This window comes from Coregonus lavaretus (genome assembly GCF_964263955.1).
Source record: "Coregonus lavaretus genome assembly, chromosome: 14".
Lineage (NCBI taxonomy): Eukaryota > Metazoa > Chordata > Actinopteri > Salmoniformes > Salmonidae > Coregonus > Coregonus lavaretus.
The window spans coordinates 15,236,268-15,256,654 of NC_140001.1; the positions used below are offsets into that span (position 1 = coordinate 15,236,268).

At 45.7% G+C, this 20,387-nt stretch overlaps 1 protein-coding gene across 2 annotated transcripts in view; it reads right to left on the minus strand.

Annotated features, from left to right (window-relative positions):
* Positions 1–20,387, minus strand: part of pcsk5b (proprotein convertase subtilisin/kexin type 5b) — a 43,956-nt gene that overhangs the window by 15,661 nt on the left and 7,908 nt on the right. For both annotated transcript variants that reach the window (XM_084176972.1, XM_084176971.1), the window contains exons 2-10: positions 18,385–18,489; positions 14,369–14,515; positions 13,291–13,434; positions 13,054–13,130; positions 10,953–11,041; positions 10,626–10,798; positions 5,965–6,177; positions 3,605–3,705; positions 1,870–1,973 (exon numbers count right to left, since the gene is read on the minus strand). In XM_084176972.1, coding sequence (XP_084033098.1) covers positions 1,870–1,973; positions 3,605–3,705; positions 5,965–6,177; positions 10,626–10,798; positions 10,953–11,041; positions 13,054–13,130; positions 13,291–13,434; positions 14,369–14,515; positions 18,385–18,489 — 1,153 coding nt within the window. The remainder of the gene's footprint in view (positions 1–1,869; positions 1,974–3,604; positions 3,706–5,964; positions 6,178–10,625; positions 10,799–10,952; positions 11,042–13,053; positions 13,131–13,290; positions 13,435–14,368; positions 14,516–18,384; positions 18,490–20,387) is intronic.

The following is a 20,387-nucleotide window of genomic DNA, read 5'->3' on the forward strand; positions in this document are numbered from 1 at the left end:
CTCTCTCTCTCTCTCCATTTTCCCCTGGGTTCTCTCTCTCTCTCTCTCCATTTCCTCTGGGTTCTCGCTCTCCATTTTCCTCTGGGTTCTCTCTCTCTCTCTATTTTCCTCTGGGTTCTCTCTCTCTCTCCATTTTCTTCTGGGTTTCTCTCTCTCTCCATTTTCTCTCTCTCTCTCAATTTTCTTCTATGTTCTCTCTCTCTGTGTTCTCTCTCTGGGTTGTCTCTCTCTCCATTTTCCTCTGGTCTCTCTCTCTCTCTCCATTTTCCTCTGGGTTCTCTCTCTCTCTCCATTTTCTTCTGGGTTCTCTCTCTGGGTTGTTTCTCTCTCACTCTCCATTTTCCTCTGGGCTCTCTCTCTCTCTCTCTCTCTCTCTCTCTCTCTCTCTCTCTCTCTCTCTCTCTCTCTCTCTCTCTCTCTCTCTCTCTCTCTCTCTCTCTCTCTCTCTCTCTCTCTCTCTCTCTCTCTCTCTCTCTCTCTCTCTCTCTCTCTCTCTCTCTCTCTCTCTCTCTCTATTTTCTTCTGGGTTCTCTCTCTGGGTTGTCTCTCTCTCCCCATTTTCTTCTGGGTTCTCTCTCTCTCTCTCTCTTTCCATTTTCCTCTGGGTTCTCTCTCTCTCTCTCTCCATTTTCCTCTGGGTTCTCTCTCTCTCTCTCCATTTTCTTCTGGGTTCTCTCTCTCTCTCTCCTCCATTTTCTTCTGGTCTCTCTCTCTCTCTCCATTTTCTTCTGGTCTCTCTCTCTCCCCATTTTCTCTGGGTTCTCTCTCTCCCCATTTTCCTCTGGGTTCTCTCTCTCTCTCCATTTTCTTCTGGGTTCTCTCTCTCTCTCCATTTTTATCTGGGTTCTCTCTCTCCCCATTTTCCTCTGGGTTCTCTCTCTCCATTTTCCTCTGGGTTCTCTCTCTCTCCATTTTCCTCTGGGTTCTCTCTCTCTCCATTTTCCTCTGGGTTCTTTCTCTCTCTCCATTTTCCTCTGGGTTCTCTCTCTCTCCATTTTCCTCTGGGTTCTCTCTCTCTCCATTTTCCTCTCGCTCTCCATTTTCTTCTGGGTTCTCTCTCTCTCCATTTTCCTCTCTCTCTCTCTCTCTCTCTCTCTCTCTCTCGCTCTCCATTTTCTTCTGGGTTCTCTCTCTCTGGGTTCTCTCTCTCTCTCTCCATTTTCCTCTGGGTTCTCTCTCTCTCCATTTTCCTCTGGGTTCTCCCTCTCTCCATTTTCCTCTGGGTTCTCTCTCTCTCTCTCTCTCTCCATTTTCCTCTGGGTTCTCTCTCTCCATTTTCCTCTGGGTTCTCTCTCCATTTTCCTCTGGGTTCTCTCTCTCTCTCCATTTTCCTCTGGGTTCTCTCTCTCTCTCCATTTTCCTCTGGGTTCTCTCTCTCTCTCTCTCTCTCTCTCTCTCCATTTTCCTCTGGGTTCTCTCTCTGGGTTGTCTCTCCCTCTCTCCATTTTCCTCTGGGCTCTCTCTCTCTCTCTCCATTTTCCTCTGGGTTCTCTCTCTCCATTTTCCTCTGGTCTCTCGCTCGCTCTCTCGCTCACTCTCTGAAAAACTCCAGACAGACTGGGACTGCAGCCTGGCTGACCCTCAATTCACATACTGCAAACACACACAAACCTCAAGCACACACACACACACACACACACTCTCCCTCCCTCTCAAATACACACACACACACACACACACACACACACACTACAAACACACGTATGAAACAAAGTAGTCCACATGGAATCCCTGACAGGTAGTTGGCAGGCAGTGGGATGTTTTATGGTGAGTGACTAGGACAGTGAGGGGTATGAAAAAAAGAAGGGGGGGAAAAAGAGGAGAGTAGCTGAGGTGAAGGGAGGAGAGGAGGCAAGCAGTGTTAGGCACCGTTGTATCCAGCGGCGTTGGTCTTCCAGTCAGGGGCGTTGAGGTGGCCGGCTCGAGACGTCTTGACGATGATGTGCTGAACATCCCTCCACGACAACAGAGGACTGGGGGATAAATCACAAAACACCACAGAGACACACTGGTGACCAAATATACACAGACTTAACAGTGTGTGTGTGTGTACATGCATTTAAAAGGTGAATGGATATGTGTGTGAGAAAAAGAAAGCGAGAGAAGAGAGCGAGATACAGCATATATGCCCATCCATCTCCCTCCCCTCTCTGATCTCATGTAAAACCATTAAAAGATGGTAGCCATGTGTCCTTTGATGCAAAAACGCTTAAACATTTTTAAAAAATATGTGGGTCACCAAGTTTCCCGGGAATCCCCTCATATGCCGACCAGATGCTTACATTTTATTTATCCGTCTCTCATCTCTCCCTCATCCTCTGAGCACAGCATTCCGGAACATTCTAGAAAAGTACTACTCCGCATGGATATATATTTCGTGGATTGGGGAAAACCTTCACGGCTACCCAACGCCATCAATCTCTTGAACACTAGTGGGACAGTATGTTGATGTGTTTCCCTTCCCAGGAGTCATCTGTCCCGACGTCTACCCTTCCGCTCGCTGTCCAACACTCACTCTGTTCACAACGTTTTTTGAAAACACCAGAAGTTGTTAGGCTGGGCGCCAGTCATGGTGTAACAGTGTTTGCTTCCTTCCCTCTCTTTGCCCCAACCTGGGCTCGAAGCAGGGACCCTCTGAACACATCGACAACAGTCACCCTCAAAGCTTCGTTACCTATTGTTCCACAAAAGCTGTGGCCCTTTCAGAGCAAGGGATACAACTACTTCAAGGTCTCAGAGCGAGTGACATCACTGATTGAAACGCTACCAGCGTGCACCACTAACTAACTAGCCATTTCACACTGGTTACAATGGCATGTCAATTCCATAAGGACAGAGATAGGTCTTCTGGAGGGAGAAAAGCAGGGGAGTCCCAACCCCAATACCTATCCATAAAAACAGATTTATTGACAAACAAAACCAATCAATCAATAGTTTAACTCCACAACTCCCTCCATAATTCAAGTTCTATAAATGTTTCATCATCACCGTGGTGCACTAACTAGGCCATGGCACAGGCATCCTAAAATCATTTGAACGCTGCCAGAGTGCACACACACACACACACACACACACACACACACACACACAAACTGTTTCAACAGCTCGTTCGGTCCCCACAGATCCGACATCAAACCCAGCTGAATTCCTCAGTGAGCAGAGCGTCTCCTCTAATGTTCTGACTGAAGTGTAATTATGGTATAAACATACGGGCGTAATCTGAGGCGGAGGATAGAAAGATAAGCTGGATTTCAAATGACAGAGCAGGCCTGCCGGCAGCCCCAGCCCCAGCGCCTCTCGGGTATGTTTATCAAAGTCGGCTCCGCTCTCTTTCATTCACCAGATAACCGCTGATACCATCAGCAGCGCTCAAAGAGAAGTTGGTGTGTGTGTGTGTGTGTGTGTGTGTAAGAGACAGAGAGAGAGGGGGGGAGAGCGGATGACAGAAAGAGAAAGAGGCAGTGAAGAAAGGCATAGAGTCAGGAGACAGAGAATAGTGTGACTGTGATAATGCAGGAAAGCGATGTGATTGACTGACTGGCTGAGTAAACTGACTGAACTAGTGGAGCCGTGTGAATCCCTGCATTAAGGTTAAGGAGCTTACTTAGCCTCCAGGGCCAGCGCGATGATCCCAGCTGCCATAGGAGCAGATGCCGAGGTTCCTGTGTGGCTGTCGGTGCAGCGCTGACGCAGATCTGTGGTGATCTACGGAGGGAGGGAGGGAAGGAAGAAAGGAGGGGGGTTAAGTCCTGTGGCTCATGGTGAGATTGAGGCACACCTGAGACTGCATACATTCCAGCTTTGATACGCTGCCCTGCTAGAGATGACACACACTAATCTGCTGTTCCCCAACGTATCCAGGAAATCATTTCATAGCCAAAGAGGACCAAAGTGAGTAAAAAAATAAATAATTATAATAATACATGCAGGTAAAAAAAATATATTCCCATTGCATGGACTTCAGTCAGTCCATCAATGACAGGAGAGAAAAGCTTGGTGTTGTGCACCAAATCCAGTCAGTCACAATAAAAGCCATCAAAGGGATCCCTGGCTGACCGGCCGGTCACTGTTGAGCTGTATAGGCCAAAATTGTGGGCAACTGGGCATTTCTATACATAATAATTGCTTAATTAACTCAGGAACCACACCTGTGTGGAAGCACCTGCTTTCAATATACTTTGTATCCCTCATTTGCTCAAGCGTTTCCTTTATTTTGGCAGTTAGCTGTATACAGTCTCTTCAGAAAGTATTTACACCCCCTGACTTCTTTCCACATTTTGTTGTGTTACAGCCTGAATTCCAAATTGATTCAATTTGAGAGGAAGGAAACCGCTCAGGGATTTCAACATGAGGCCAATGGTGACTTTAAAACAGTTAGAGTTTAAATGACTGTGATAGAAAACTGAGGATGGATGAACAACATTGTAGTTACTCCACAATACTAACCTAATTGACAAGAGTGAAAAGGAGGAAGCCTGTACAGAATACAAATATTCTAAAACATGCATCCAAAACGTGGCAAAATAAATTAACTTTATGTCCTGAATACAAAGTGTTATGTTTGGGGCAAAGCCAATACAACACATTACTGAGTGCGACTCTCCATATTTTCAAGCATAGTGGTGTCTGCATCATGTTATGGGTATGCTTGTAATCGTTAAGGACTGGATAGTTTTTTAGGATAAAAAAAATTAAATGGAATGGCGCCAAGCCCAGACAAAATCCTAGAGGAAAACCTGGTTCAGTCTGCTTTCCACCAAACACTGGGAGATTAATTCACCTTTCAGCAGCACAATAACCTAAAATAAGGCCAAATCTACACTGGAGTTGCTTACCAATCAAACATTGAACGTCCCTGAGTGGCCGAGTTACCGTTTTGACTTAAATCTACTTGAAAACCTATGGCAAAACTTGAAAATGGCTGTCTAGCAATGATCAACAAACAATTTGACAAAGCTTGAAGAATTTTGAAAATAATAAAAATGGGTAAATGTTGCACAATCCAGGTGTGGAAATCTCTTAGAGACGTACCCAGAAAGATTCAAGGCTGTAATCGCTGCCAAAGGTGCTTCTACAAAGTATTGACTGAGGGATGTGAATACATACGTAAATGAGATATTTCTGTATTTCATTTTCAACAAATTAGCAAAAAAGGACTAACATGTTTTCACTTTATCATAGTGGGGTATTGTGTGTAAAATCTATTTAATCAATTTTGAATTAAGGCTGTACCACAACCAAAAGTGGAATTAGACAAGGGGTATGGATACTTTCTGAAGGTACTGTATATACACAGTGGGGACCTGATCCTAGATCAGCACTCTGAGATGCTTTATGAATACGGGCCCTGGAGTGGGTCTGGGACATGGGGTGCCTCCTGGTATGGTTGGATTGGGATTGAATGGGGGGTTTTTGGTTATGTGTGTGCGTGTGTGTGTGTTGAGTACTGGTCATGGTTCTGTGAAAGTCTATAGGGCAGCGTTGGCCTGGCTGGATCTTAGAGTCTACCCCTCTCTGCTTAGTCTTCCGACCCTCTATGGGGAATGTGACAAGACACTGCCAGACAAGCTGGGACAGAAGGGCCAACTGTCACTGTGTCTTTCCGACTGTCTGCCCCAATGCACCCTGGGCCAGGGGGTCAGCCCAGGACACAGCATGACCCCAACACACGGACCTCTTTCCCCCAGCCTTGGTTCAAAGGTCACAGGCTTTAAAAACAACTAAAGCCTGTTTCTCTGGCTTCGCCCACACAGGAATTAGTTACATGTTAGTGTGCCATCTAGTCTGCCTAAATAACACATAGCGGCATTAGCACGCTAGTGTTCTTTCTCGCTCGCTCTCCCACACACACCTCAACTATCAGACGGTCATAGTTCTGTCCTCTCTCTGCTGCTGCATGTTGTTGTAAGAGTGGAGGAACACCCACACACACACTTTCTCCCTCCCTCTCAGAGACAGACTTACTATTTTCCGGTCATAGTTTTCTCCGCTGCTGTAGGTGGTGGTGAGGGTGGAGGAGCACTCCTCCAGGTACCAGGGCTTGCGTCCGCTCTCGGCGGTGCTGGAGATGGAGATGGTGTAGATGCTGTTGGTGTAGCCATCACAGGAGCAGTGGTCCCGGCTCCGCCCACCGTTCCCTGACGCCCACACAAAGATGGAGCCGCGCCCCTTCCTTCCCTGGCAGGAAATCAAATCAATATAAATTAGATCAGAGGCAAACAAAGTTCTTCCGCCACATGAATGCTGAAATGGTAATAGCAGGTGAACGCAGCAGTGGCGGGGGAATTCCACAATGCCGTATTCTATTTCTGTGACTGTTTCTCTTATGTGACCTACTTGTTGTGTGTATGTACTGAAATGTATGTGTAACTGATACATGCACACACACGCAATGTTTTTAAAATGTACAGTACCAGTCAAAAGTTTGGACACACCTAATCATGCAAGGGTTTTTCTTAAATTTTACTATTTTCTACAACAAAACTATGAAATTACACATATGGAATCATTTAGTAACCAAAATAAGTGTTAAAACAAACTATATTTTATATTCTTCAAAGTAGCCACCCTTTGCCTTGATGACAGCTTTGCACACTCTTGGCATTCTCTCAACCAGCTTCATGAGGAATGCTTTTCCAACAGTCTTGAAGGAGTTCCCACATATGCTGAGCACTTGTTGGCTGCTTTTCCTTCACTCTGTGGTCAGACTCATCCCAAACCATCTCAATTGGGTTGAGGTCAGGTCATCTGATGCAACACTCCATCACTCTCCTTCTTGGTCAAATAACCCTTACACAGCCTGGAGGTGTGTTTTGGGTCATTGTCCTGTTGAAAAACAAATGATAGTCCCACTAAGCGCAAACCAGATGGGATGGCGTATCACTGCATAATGCTGGTTAAGTGTGCCTTGAATTCTAAATAAATCACAGACAGTGTCACCAGCAAAGCACCCCCACACCATCTCCTCCATGCTTCACGGTGGGAACCACACATGCAGAGATCATCCGTTCACCTACTCTGCGTCTCACAAAGACACGGCGGTTGGAAAATCTCAAATTTGGACTCAGACCAAAGGACAGATTTCCACCGGTCTAATGTTCATTGCTCGTGTTTCTTGGCCCAAGCAAGCCTCTTCTTCTTATTGGTGTCCTTTATAGTGGTTTCTTTGCAGCAATTCGACCATGAAGGCCTGATTCACACAGACTCCTCTGAACAGTTGATGTTGAGATGTCTCTGTGAAGCATTTATTTGGGCTGCAATTTCTGAGGCTGGTAACTCTAATGAACTTATCCTCTGCAGCAGAGGTAACTCTGGGACTTCCTTTCCTGTGGCGGTCCTCATGAGAGCCAGTTTCATCATAGCGCTTGATGGTTTTTGCAACTGCACTTGAAGAAACGTTCAAAGTTCTTGAATGTTTCCGGATTGACTGACCTTCATGTCTTAAAGTAATGATGGACTGTTGTTTCTCTTTGTCCATAATATGGACTTGGTCTTTTCCCAAATAGGGCTATCTTCTACTTTGTCACAACACAACTGATTGGCTCAAACGCATTAAGGAGGAAAGAAATTCCACAAATTAACTTTTAAGAAGGCACACCTGTTAATTGAAATGCATTCCAGGTGACTACCTCATGAAGCTGGTTGAGAGAATGCCAAGAGTGTGCAAAGCTGTCATCAAGGCAAAGGGTGACTATTTGAAGAATCTCAAATATAAAATATATTTTGATTTGTTTAACACATTTTTGGTTACTACATGATTCCATGTGTGTTATTTCATAGTTTTGATGTCTTCACTATTATTCTACAATGTAGAAAAAAGTAAAAATAAAGAAAAACCCTGGAATGAGTAGGTGTGTCCAAACTTTCGACTGGTACTGTATGTAAATTGTCAAGTATTTTGTCTGTAATGTCTTTTTTGTTATGTGTCGGACCCCAGTAAGACTAGCTGTCGCCATTGGCGTCGGCTAATGGGGATCCTAAAAAAATAAAACATCTGTGTGATTGGCAGGGACACGGGAGGAAGCCTACCGCTCTGTGAGCTCTGACTAATACTCTCACTCAAACACACAGAGGTGATAAAAGGTGGAGGGGAGCACTTCAAAAGGCCTCTGTCAGGCAGTGATAAGAGAGAGAAGCCCCTCTGAGTGAGGATTGGATCAGACGGGAGAAAACGCTGACGGATAACTGGTACCAGCTTTGAAGGGAGGAGAGGGAGAGAGCGCAGGAAGGGAGAAGGTGACTTCTTAAAGAGGGAGACAGCAAACAACAAGACAACAAAAAAAAAACGTACAAGAACATTTGCCCAAGAAAGCGGGTCACACACACATCTACATTGAGGGAAAAAAGTATTTGATCCCCTGCTGATTTTGTACGTTTGCCCACTGACAAAGAAATGATCAGTCTATAATTTTAATGGTAGGTTTATTTGAACAGTGAGAGACAGAAAAACAACAACAGAAATCCAGAAAAACGCATGTCAAAAATGTTATAAATTGATTTGCATTTTAAATGAGGGAAATAAGTATTTCACCCCCTCTCAATCAGAAAGATTTCTGGCTCCCAGGTGTCTTTTATACAGGTAACGAGCTGAGATTAGGAGCACACTCTTAAAGGGAGTGCTCCTAATCTCAGCTTGTTACCTGTATAAAAGACACCTGTCCACAGAAGCAATCAATCAATCAGATTCCAAACTCTCCACCATGGCCAAGACCAAAGAGCTCTCCAAGGATGTCAGGGACAAGATTGTAGACCTACACAAGGCTGGAATGGGCTACAAGACCATTGCCAAGCAGCTTGGTGAGAAGGTGACAACAGTTGGAGCGATTATTCGCAAATGGAAGAAACACAATAACTGTCAATCTCCCTCGACCTGGGGCTCCATGCAAGATCTCACCTCGTGGAGTTGCAATGATCATGAGAATGGTGAGGAATCAGCCCAGAACAACATGGGAGGATCTTGTCAATGATCTCAAGGCAGCTGGGACCATAGTCACCAAGAAAACAATTGGTAACACACTAAGCCGTGAAACCCTGAAATCCTGCAGCGCCCGCAAGGTCCCCCTGCTCAAGAAAGCACATATACAGGCCCGTCTGAAGTTTGCCAATGAACATCTGAATGATTCAGAGGAGAACTGGGTGAAAGTGTTGTGGTCAGATGAAACTAAAATCGAGCTCTTTGGCATCAACTCAACTTGCCGTGTTTGGAGGAGGAGGAATGCTGCCTATGACCCCAAGAACACCATCCCCACCATCAAACATGGAGGTGGAAACATTATGCTTTGGGGGTGTTTTTCTGCTAAGGGGACAGGACAACTTCACCGCATCAAAGGGACGATGGACGGGGCCATGTACCGTCAAATCTTGGGTGAGAACCTCCTTCCCTTAGCCAGGGCATTGAAAATGGGTCATGGATGGGTATTCCAGCATGACAATGACCCAAAACACACGGCCAAGGCAACAAAGGAGTGGCTCAAGAAGGGGCACATTAAGGTCCTGGAGTGGCCTAGCCAGTCTCCAGACCTTAATCCCATAGAAAATCTGTGGAGGGAGCTGAAGGTTCGAGTTGCCAAACGTCAGCCTCGAAACCTTAATGACTTGGAGAAGATCTGCAAAGAGGAGTGGGACAAAATCCCTCCTGAGATGTGTGCAAAACGTCTGACCTCTGTGATTGCCAACAAGGGTTTTGCCACCAAGTACTAAGTCATGTTTTGCAGAGGGGTCAAATACTAATTTCCCTCATTAAAATGCAAATCAATTTATAACATTTTTTACATGCGTTCTTCTGGATTTTTGTTGTTATTCTGTTTCTCACTGTTCAAATAAACCTACCATTAAAATTATAGACTGATTATGTCTTTGTCAGTGGGCAAACATACAAAATCAGCAGGGGATCAAATACTTTTTTCCCCTCACTGTATGTCTTACTATACTTTTGAGGACTTTTTGGGGATCCACAATTGATTCCCATTCAAAAGCCTATTTTCCCTAACCCTAATTCTAACCCCTAAGCCTAAAAAAGCCTGTTTACAAGTGAGGACTGGCAAAATGTCCTTACTTCTCTGAATTTTATTTGGTTTACTATTCTTGTGAGGACTTCTGGTACTCACAAGTATAGTAAAACGTGTCCACACACACAAACACCTAACCATCTGTCATAATAGCCCAATAGACCTCTGTAGCTTCCATGCCAAACAGAGAGCCAAACTCTAACCATTGTTTTACTTTCTCTGCAATCAAAATGTCAGCAGTGGAGGAGTGCTGGAGGAGAGAGGGCGCTCTGACATCACAAGTTGACCATGTGAACTCCACTCCCCTCCACTTAACCCCTGGGCTAAGCTCCTCCTTTGAGCCATCTCCACAGCAAACTCATGAATATGGATACCATGCATGAATATGCTAATCAGACCAAGCTCTTTAATCCAAATGTCTAGAAGGAAGCATTGATAACACTGGCCGGTGGGTACTGTGTGTGCGTGTGTGTTTGTGTGTCAAATAAATGTGTATATTTAACACCCCCTCTTCTTTTGAGAGTCTGAATAGGTGTATGATCGTGATTGGTGGGTATAAGCGTGAGAGTTTGTGTGTACACATAACGTACAGTGTGTGTGTGTGCGTGCGAGACACACCATGCGGATGCCGTTCTCGAAGGCCTGCCTGGCCAGAGAGGCGGGGCCATCCACAGTCTTGCCGTCGTCGTCGGGACCCCAACTGGCGCTGTAGATGTCAATATGCTGCGGTTGCAGACTCAGAGACTTGGCCTCAACCATGTCCGTCACGTCGCCGTCCAGCATCCGCACCCCTGACACACACAAACACACAGAGTGAACACACACCCAACGCCCCCCCCCCCCCACACACACACACACACTCACCACTGTTGAATAAGATTTCCAATGTATTTTATTACATATTGCAAATAACCTTAAAAACGTGAAACACACACACGCACTCACCCCCTATCCGTGCGTTGTAGGCGATTCCCACAGTGCAATGGGAGTTGTTAGCAGATGCAGCCACTTCCCCAGCACAGCGTGTTCCATGCCTGAAGAGAGAGAGGGACACTTTACACACACACACATAAACAGAGACACACATTTAAAATCTCCCACACACGCACATTAAGAAACTTACACAAATATGTAAACAGATATACTGAAGAATGCACAAACAGTCAGTATACCATCTGACAACATGCATGTTTGAGACTTATGGGGGAGAAGCGAGTGGACTTAGACTTAGTTCAAGCTATGGGCTGGAGGAACAGGTCTCCACATGGCCAGTAGCAGGGGCTGGGTCTTGTTCATAAGGCCATGTGATAGAAAACGTCTTCTTCCCTTTGGTGCCTAATGACGTGACCCTGGTGTCAGAGGCAGCAGCAGCTGCACTGGGATACATACAGCCCTCAAATATTTTCACAATGTGAAAGAGACAATGATTTGTATGTTCCAGAGCCCTCAACAAGCAAGGGTAACATTCTGCCACAGATTGTAGCCGTGTCGACAATCGGCCAGGTTCAGTGACCAGCGCAAACAAACAAGAGTGTGTTTTAGGATAGGAGGCAGAGGCAAAGATGCTCTCTCGCTCGTCACGACCAGCCCTCCTGCCGAGAACATCTGGAACAAGCGGCCCAGAGTCACCACTGACCGCTGTCATGGCAACCCAGCATCTACCCCATGGCAGGCAGGGGGCTCACACACAATCCCGTGCTCAAACACACACACGCCCTCGCTAGCCTAAAGGTTCTACTGTATTGTATTCCATCACCTGGCTGGAACCTCTCTACACCTATGGCTGCCAAACAGTATGGAATATTTGTTGAGCCAACATTAAAATCCTTCAGTCCTGTTTGGCTTCACACAGCGCCATAGTCTGTCTGCGTCTCCTCTACATATGTGTGTGTCGTGTGTGTTGTCTGCTCTCAGCCAATATGCGTGCCATGCATGCTCCAAGTCAGTCTGAACCAGACCATCTGTGGGATGAATAAAGGGCAATGTGAATAACACACTGACTGGATCAATCCTGGAGGTCAATCCTTTGTTTAGCTAATAGAAGTGGAGTTTTACATTATAGCAGAGATTCTACCACATGGAAATATCAAAATTCACCAGCGGATACGTTCCTCATAAGCAGAAAGAACAGCTTGTTCTCCTCTAGAAACACATGCACTCAGAAAAGGTAACACAAAAACACAGTGGATGCAAGGTTGTCTGTTTACTTTTAACATCTGTGAAACTGCTGGTTTATAGAAAGGGACTGAGTTGGTAGAGGGGAGTGTAACCAAACCATTCTGGTGTCTTTGGTTGGTCTGGAGCAGAAGTGGTGAGTCATCCCTCTTATAAATCAGTACTATGTCATAAAGCTAGAGCCAACAAATTGGATCACCTACCGCCAAACGTATTGAATAGGGACATAAGTGTATCAACGGTGTACGGGCAGCATTCATAGAACCTCTCATTAATGGTGTTCCCCCATATGTTTATATGATATCTGATCAATTAGAACACGTCCTCCTAGACAAGTTGGGACGATGGAAAGATATCAATCTGGCTGAAAAGTGTGTAAGCTTTAGGTAGCTAGCAAAAGCACACTAATGGCTGTGTTCCAATAGCCTCGCTGGCAGCATACTACCTAGAATAAAGCAATGAGTTGGGCCATGCATTCTAAGCAGTATGCTAGTATGGACATTGGAACGTACCCATTATTGTGACAGACTTGTCAACGAGCCCCACTCAGAGAGAGAGAGAGAGCGCGAGAGAGAGAGAAGAGAGAGAGAGAGGGGGGGAAGAGAGAGAGAGAGGGAGGGGGAAGAGAGAGAGAGAGAGCAGACCATGATCCGTCTATAAAGCAGTGGGCTAGTTAACCTCCTGTCTCTTTAAGAAAACAAACTACCACAGAGCGCTGAGCGTTTGCCAAGGCATTTGGGCTAGAGCGTCCAAAAACACCCTGACAGCCAAACTGGCACAGGACACAGGGCTCCCAGGCAGAGAAGAGCTATATACACACACACTACACACACTACACACAGCGGAGTGATGCTGTGACCTGGTATCTTACTTGTTCTCGTTGCTGGCATCGTAACGGGGCATGGGGTCCATGTCGTTCCCGTTGACATCATAACTGGCCTGGTTGTCCTGGAAACAGAGGGAAAAGCCTTCACCATCATGGTCTTCTTATGGCCGAGGGCGGAGCAGCAGAAATCAGCCAATGGCTGAACACGCCACGTCACACATTCCTATTCCAACACACATAACCCATTCCAAAACACACACACACACACACACACACACTCACGTAGTTCTGAATGAGGTCGGGGTGGTTCCTCTCGATGCCGTCGTCTAGGATGGTGATCACCACGTCCTTCCCTGTGTAGCCCCTCTTCCATGCCCCCACTATGTTCATGTCCGACTGGCAGTTATGGATGTCATCGTTACAGTGCTGGAACACACACACACACGTCACTGGAATAGTGCTGAAATAAAACTAGCGACCCACTTAAGTGGTCGTTACAGTTCTGGAACAGAGAGACATCTGTGTTGTGGCGACAGTGTGATCTCATAGATATAGGCCCTGCTTGAATACTTTTGAAATGCAGCTTTTCCCCCTCCGTTCCATGAAGTAATCACTGATCTGACATGTCTGGATTGGTGAAAGATATGAAGTGGGGTTCTTGCTTTAACCTATCCAATCATGCTAGATCATCAGTTATTAGTCCAATGAGGAAAGGAACAAAGCATTTGTTCAGCTGTCAAGCAGGTCCAGAGATGGAGGGAGAAAGTCAGTTAGTTATAGGCTAATGCCCAGGTTAACAAACGTCAGTGGACATGAACATGGACAAAGACTACCTAAAATCACATAAACAGTAAACACTCATGACTGATTATTTATGACATGAAGTCCAAGCTCTAGGCTCTGTCCAAAAAAACTGGACTGATAAGCGCTCAGGTCAAAGTATGGGTGTTATCTTTGCCAAGTTAACCATTGACAGAACCCAGAAGAAGAGCAAAAGACCAGAGAGTTTACAAACAGCGCACACACACACAAAATGTAAGGGGAGTAATGATTTGTACGTGGATGTGACTAGCGGCCACAAGTGAGTGAAGTATTATTTATGTGTAGAGCTACATAGCTTGTGCAGTCTGGACTGAGTCATTTGACACTGCTGTGTGCATTTAAAAACCTCTCAACGTCATTAGTAATCTCAGGAAAACGTGTGAAAAGTAATCTAGACATTTGCCTTTGAGACACTACACCCTTGGGCACACTACAACCAAGGTGTGCGAGCGCACGCCCCCCCCACCAGGCCTCCATTAAGTAGGTCTGGTGACCCTTGAACCTGAGCACTGGGGTGTGGTCTGATCTGCATACTCACTATGTACCACATACTGCTCCACTTGGCGTCGTTGAAGAATATGGACTGGGCGGGGCTGGTCTGGGCGGGGCTGGAGAGGGGGGGAGGGGCCACCTTGTAATCCCTCTTGGTCCGCCTCTTTACCACCTGCTGCTGAATCCACTCCACCTATAGCAGAGGCCATACCATTGCACAGTGACAAAAAATTGTTTAACATCAAAACATATCCAAATGGCTGAACAGGAATACGCAGGGTTTGGAGTGGACAATGGGCGAGTTAGTTTCATATAGGCGGTGAAATCTCCACCCACCCGGGGCACCAAGCCATGCAAAACTAACTCGCCCAATGGAAGATGGAGGGATATTTGTGGAGAAGTACACAAAATAAAACACTTGCTGACAAAAAAAAGAGCACACACACATAAATCTATCAGGTCACAATCTCTCAAACCTAATGGATTCATTTCACAGAATTCCTTGGCAAGCTTGTCTCAGAAACTTGGGAGCATTGGGTAGGATTTTTTCTATTTAAAAATGGGGACGATTGACAAGAAAATAGGCCAGATTAAAGCCCTAGACTTGATAGGTAGATACATAAACAGACTGCTGCCTTTCGCTTTTACCCCAGGTAGCCTAAACAATAAACCAGAGACAGAGACAAAGAGGTGATCGACTTGAACATTCATACAAAGCTAAAAAGAAAGAGGGAGTGAATTATGACCTACTAAAACAATCTGTCAGTTTCTCCAGAGAGGGAGCAGAGGAGAGAAGAGATAAAGAGGGGAGGGATGGAGACTGAGAAAAACATAGCCAGAAAGAGAGGGGGGGGGGGGACTGAGGGAGAGAGATTTCATAAGCCAGAATGTAATTATTAAGTCGAAAAATAAAACATTTGTAAGAGTGATGGATGGCGATGTTCATGTGAAGACATTAGAGAGCAGGCACAAGTCTCTGCTCATTTCACCCCAAGTCTATCATTATCATCAGTTTCAAAGCAACCATTTACACACCTCATTAAGCTCAGAACAGCAGAGCCATCAGTATACACGTGTGTGTGTGTGTGTGTGTGTCTCGATCTCCCCATCCGTCTGCCTACCTACCCAATGTCCATGCGTGTGTTTGTGTAACGGATGATAAGCGGTAAGCCTAATGCGGCTGTCCTCAGACCGTCACCTGGACAGGAGGATCGACCGACGGCAGCCAGTCACTCATTAGTTCCACCACTGACCTGAGAGTCCTCTGAGACGGAGAGAAGACAGATCCTCACTCTCTCCTTCCCCAGATGGTGAACTGGGCTCTTTTGAAATACGACTGCTTCTGCATTCCCCCTTCTTAAGGATTTGCAGGTGGCTCTCTTGCCGTCTCTCCCGCTCTCACTGAATGGGTCAGTAACCAAGGGCAACCAGGATCCAAAAAGGCTAGCCATACTGTAGGAGCGTCAGTTGAAATCGGACTTTAGAAATGCTTCCTTCCTTGAAGGGATCACTGATCTGACATGAAAGTATAGATAGAAGCTAAGTGATGGAGTCCTTGCCTATACCTATCCAAATCTGTTATAATCAGTGATTACACTGAACAAAAAGATAAAACGCAACAATTTACAGTTCATATAAGGAAATGAGTCAATGGAAATAAATTAATTAGGCCCTAATCTAAGGATTTCACATGACTGGGAATACAGATATGAATCTATTGGTCACAGATACCTTAAAAAAAATAAAAATAAGGCATTGATCAGAAAACCAGTCAGTATCTGGTGTGACCACCATTTGCCTCATGCAGCGCGATACATCCTTTGCATAGAGTTGATCAGGCTGTTGATTGTGGCCTGTGGAATGTTGTCCCACTCCTCTTCAATGACTGTGCGAAGTTGCTGGATATTGTCGGGAACTGGAACATGCTGTCGTACACGTCGATCCAGAGGATCCCAAACATGCTCAAATGAGTGACATGTCTGGTGAGTATGCAGGCCATGGAAGAACTGCAACATTTTCAGCTTGAAGGAATTGTGTACAGATCCTTGCGACATGGGGTTGTGCATTATCATACTGAAACATGTTGTGATGGCGGCGGATGAATGGCACGACAATGGGCCTCAGGATCTCGTCACGGTATCTCTGTGCATTCAAATTGCTATCGATAAAATGCAATTGTGTTTGTTGTCCGGAGCTTATGCCTGCCCATACCAGCCACCTGGACAGCTGATGAAACTGTGGGTTTGCACAACCGAATAATCTCTGCAAAAACTGTCAGAAACCATTTCAGGGAAGCTCATCTGCATGCTCGTTGTCCTCATCAGGGTTTTGACCTGACTGCAGATAAGCGTCATAACCGACTTCAGTGGGCAAATGCTCACCTTTGATGGCCAATGGCACACTGGAGAAGTGTGCTCTTCACGGATTAATCCCAGTTTCAACTGTACCGGGCAGATGGCAGAGACAGTTGAAACTGGGATTAATCCGTGAAGAGCACACTTCTCCAGTGTGCCAGTGGCCATCGAAGGTGAGCATTTGCCTACTGAAGTCGGTTACGACGCCTAACTGCAGTCAGGTCAAAACCCTGGTGAGGACCAGGTGGCTGGTCTCAGACAATCCCGCAGGTGAAGAAGCCAGATGTGGAGGTCCTGGGCTGGTGTGGTTACACGTGGTCTACGGTTGTGAGGCCGGTTAGACATAGTGCCAAATTCTCTAAAATGTTGGAGGCAGCTTATGGTAGAGAAATGACATTCAATTATCTGGCAACAACTTTGGTGGACATTCCTGCAGTCAGCATGCCAATTGCTTGCGCCCTCAAAACTTTACACATCTGTGGCATTGTGTTGTGTGACAAAACTGCACATTTTAGAGTGTCCTTTTGTAAACGGCACAAGGTGCACCATTGTAATGATCATACTGTTTAATCAAATTGCTGGGATGTTTTATTTCAGCTCATGAAACATGGGAAAAAAACTTTACATGTTGCGTTTATATTTTTGTTCAGTGTACTTTAGAGTATTTGAATGGGGCCAAATGTCACTAGGGTGAGGTCAGTCACACACCCGTTCTCCAAGCCGACGACCTTGGGCGGGTAACTTACTGACAGCCATGACCTTTGACCGTGTCCCACATGCGCCAGGTGAAGAGTCAGCAAGCCATAAAGCCATTATCACTGCCTTGTCACCATGGAGACCTGCGTGCCAACAGGTAGATCGCACAGCGCGCACACACTCACACAAGGCGTGTCCGCTACACCCATCTGACTCACACACACACACACACACACACGACTGTCATTAGACAACTAAGCATAACAACGTGATTATTTGTATAACCGACTACACGGACTGACCCCAGAGCATCCATGATAGTGAGCCGCCCAAAAACAGCAGTGAAAGGAGACTGGCATCAGAATGGTAATGATATGACACTGATCCCTGAACGGTTGTGATGGGAGCAGAGAGACTCCCAGCTCAGACAGCAGAGCCAGCTGACATCATTTAACCATCTCCTCCCTGTCAACCCTTCACACAGAAGAGAAACCTGAGAGGAAGAAGGGAAGCAAATAGGGAGGGAGAGAGAAGAGGGGAGAACACTGGTCTATCAATGGAGTACCTTCTTCCGTTTCTTCCCCTATATATTTTCCTCTTCCTGCAACCCTCGCTCTCTCACACAAACACAGACATTCTTCACTGCTTTGGTTTGCAACTTTACCATTTGGACACTTCAACATGCTATTAGTCATGCACCGTGATGCCTGTCAAAGCAAAACTGCCTCCTGCCGAGGGGAGTGTTGTGGAACAAACAGAGTCAAAGTTGAAAATGGCCAACATATCCAGCGACAGTATATAATACATAATTCATCAAATATCTCTCATTGAATGACAATTATGCTCAGCAGTGCTATGGTTGGTAGACTTTCCATCGGTGTGCTGAACTACAGTTGTGCCCTGTAATGTACGCATCATCAGGGCTAGACCAAGGGCGGTGTTCTGTGACCCATCAATAATGCAGGCGCGTCGAGAACCTGGCGGGGCGGCCCGCGAGCACGGTGAGGCTTACCTTGGGCTCCATCGAGATGAAGCTGTGGCCACCGCGACTGGAGAGAGTCGACCTTTTGATGGTCCTGCTGTGAAAGAAGTGATAGTGGTCCTTCAGGTCGCCAATCTGCCAAATAAAAACACACCACGATCAGTCTACAGTAAAAACACTGGTTGCATTGAATATGCAGCCCCTGATCGGTAGTAGTGTATAGGGAGCCATTTCAGATGCATCCATTCACTGGTTAAGACCCAAGAAGACATCAGGAGGTGGCATTATGGATACAAACGAGACAAAAAAGAAAACATTTATTTCAATGAGCAGAAAGTAATAATGTCAACCAAGTCAGACAGAGGAATTAAACAGCGTCACCCCTTGAAGTGAACCACAAACCTTCTAAAACTAGAAAGACAGACAGAGACATGAGGCAGGCAAAGTGTGATTAACTTTAATAATTCAGAGGCAGATTATCAAACCGTCATGGCTGCCAGGTGTCATATACCCTTACCATTAGAGGAGCTACCCAAGAGACCGTATCAAGCCCCTATATCCTTTCAGGCGACTCACAACAATGTTTCACTCCAAACCAGGGTTGTATTCATTAGGGTACACCGTAGCAAAACATTTTGCAACGGAAAAGGAAAAAATGGAGTTTCTTATTAGACAGGTAGGTTCAAGTAGTCCTTTCCGGTTTCAGTAGAATAGACCCAGGGGGCAGGTTTTCATCGCGTCACTGTCAGAATGTGGAAGCCACAAGGCAACAGCAGGTATTTCACACTCAAAAGTGTCAGGACTGCAAAGACATGAAGGCCAAAATTGTCATGTTAAATTTCAAAATCAAGACATGATTTCATCTTTGGTCTCAAACCCCACACAGAAAGATGTAAAATGGTGTGTTCAGATGCTGTCGGAAATTTGGAGGTACAATTTCCTGAGTCGGAAATAAATACTATAACTGACACTTCCTGCTGACTACATGGAATTCTGTGATCCTTGCTTAACCCATAGCAAGTCCCATGCCGAATCCCAAACCAGTCCCTTCCCCTTGCCCCTCAATTTGCACGCCTCCACCATATTCACAAGTGTCCCAAAGCTGAGGGAGTGAAAAGTATGGAGGGGGTAGGGGCTAATAAGACCCTCCGATAGATACTTTGACCGAGCCAGCAACGCTGCCGGCTTTAAAGCGAACTGGTATCCCAACATGCACCGCGATATGTTGTTTTGGAGTTTGCACAATTTCAGAAAACAGAATTGAAAGCAGTGCCTAATGATATGGCACATGCATTTGTCTGATTTCGAGGCATGACACAGATTGATGTTTTACTGTTAATAGGCTATCTTGTAAAATGACGGGAATTTCTCAATTTGAATTTCATGCTCGTTTTATTATTTACTTTTTTTTTTTACATGAATTGCATCATTCAAGTCATAAGTACAGTGAGGGAAAAAAGTATTTGATCCCCTGCTGATTTTGTACGTTTGCATAATGTTTCCACCTCCATGTTTGATGGTGGGGATGGTGTTCTTGGGGTCATAGGCAGCATTCCTCCTCCTCCAAACACGGCGAGTTGAGTTGATGCCAAAGAGCTCCATTTTGGTCTCATCTGACCACAACACTTTCACCCAGTTCTCCTCTGAATCATTCAGATGTTCATTGGCAAACTTCAGACGGGCATGTATATGTGCTTTCTTGAGCAGGGGGACCTTGCGGGCGCTGCAGGATTTCAGTCCTTCACGGCGTAGTGTGTTACCAATTGTTTTCTTGGTGACTATGGTCCCAGCTGCCTTGAGATCATTGACAAGATCCTCCCGTGTAGTTCTGGGCTGATTCCTCACCGTTCTCATGATCATTGCAACTCCACGAGGTGAGATCTTGCATGGAGCCCCAGGCCGAGGGAGATTGACAGTTATTTTGTGTTTCTTCCATTTGCGAATAATCGCATCAACTGTTGTCACCTTCTCACCAAGCTGCTTGGCGATGGTCTTGTAGCCCATTCCAGCCTTGTGTAGGTCTACAATCTTGT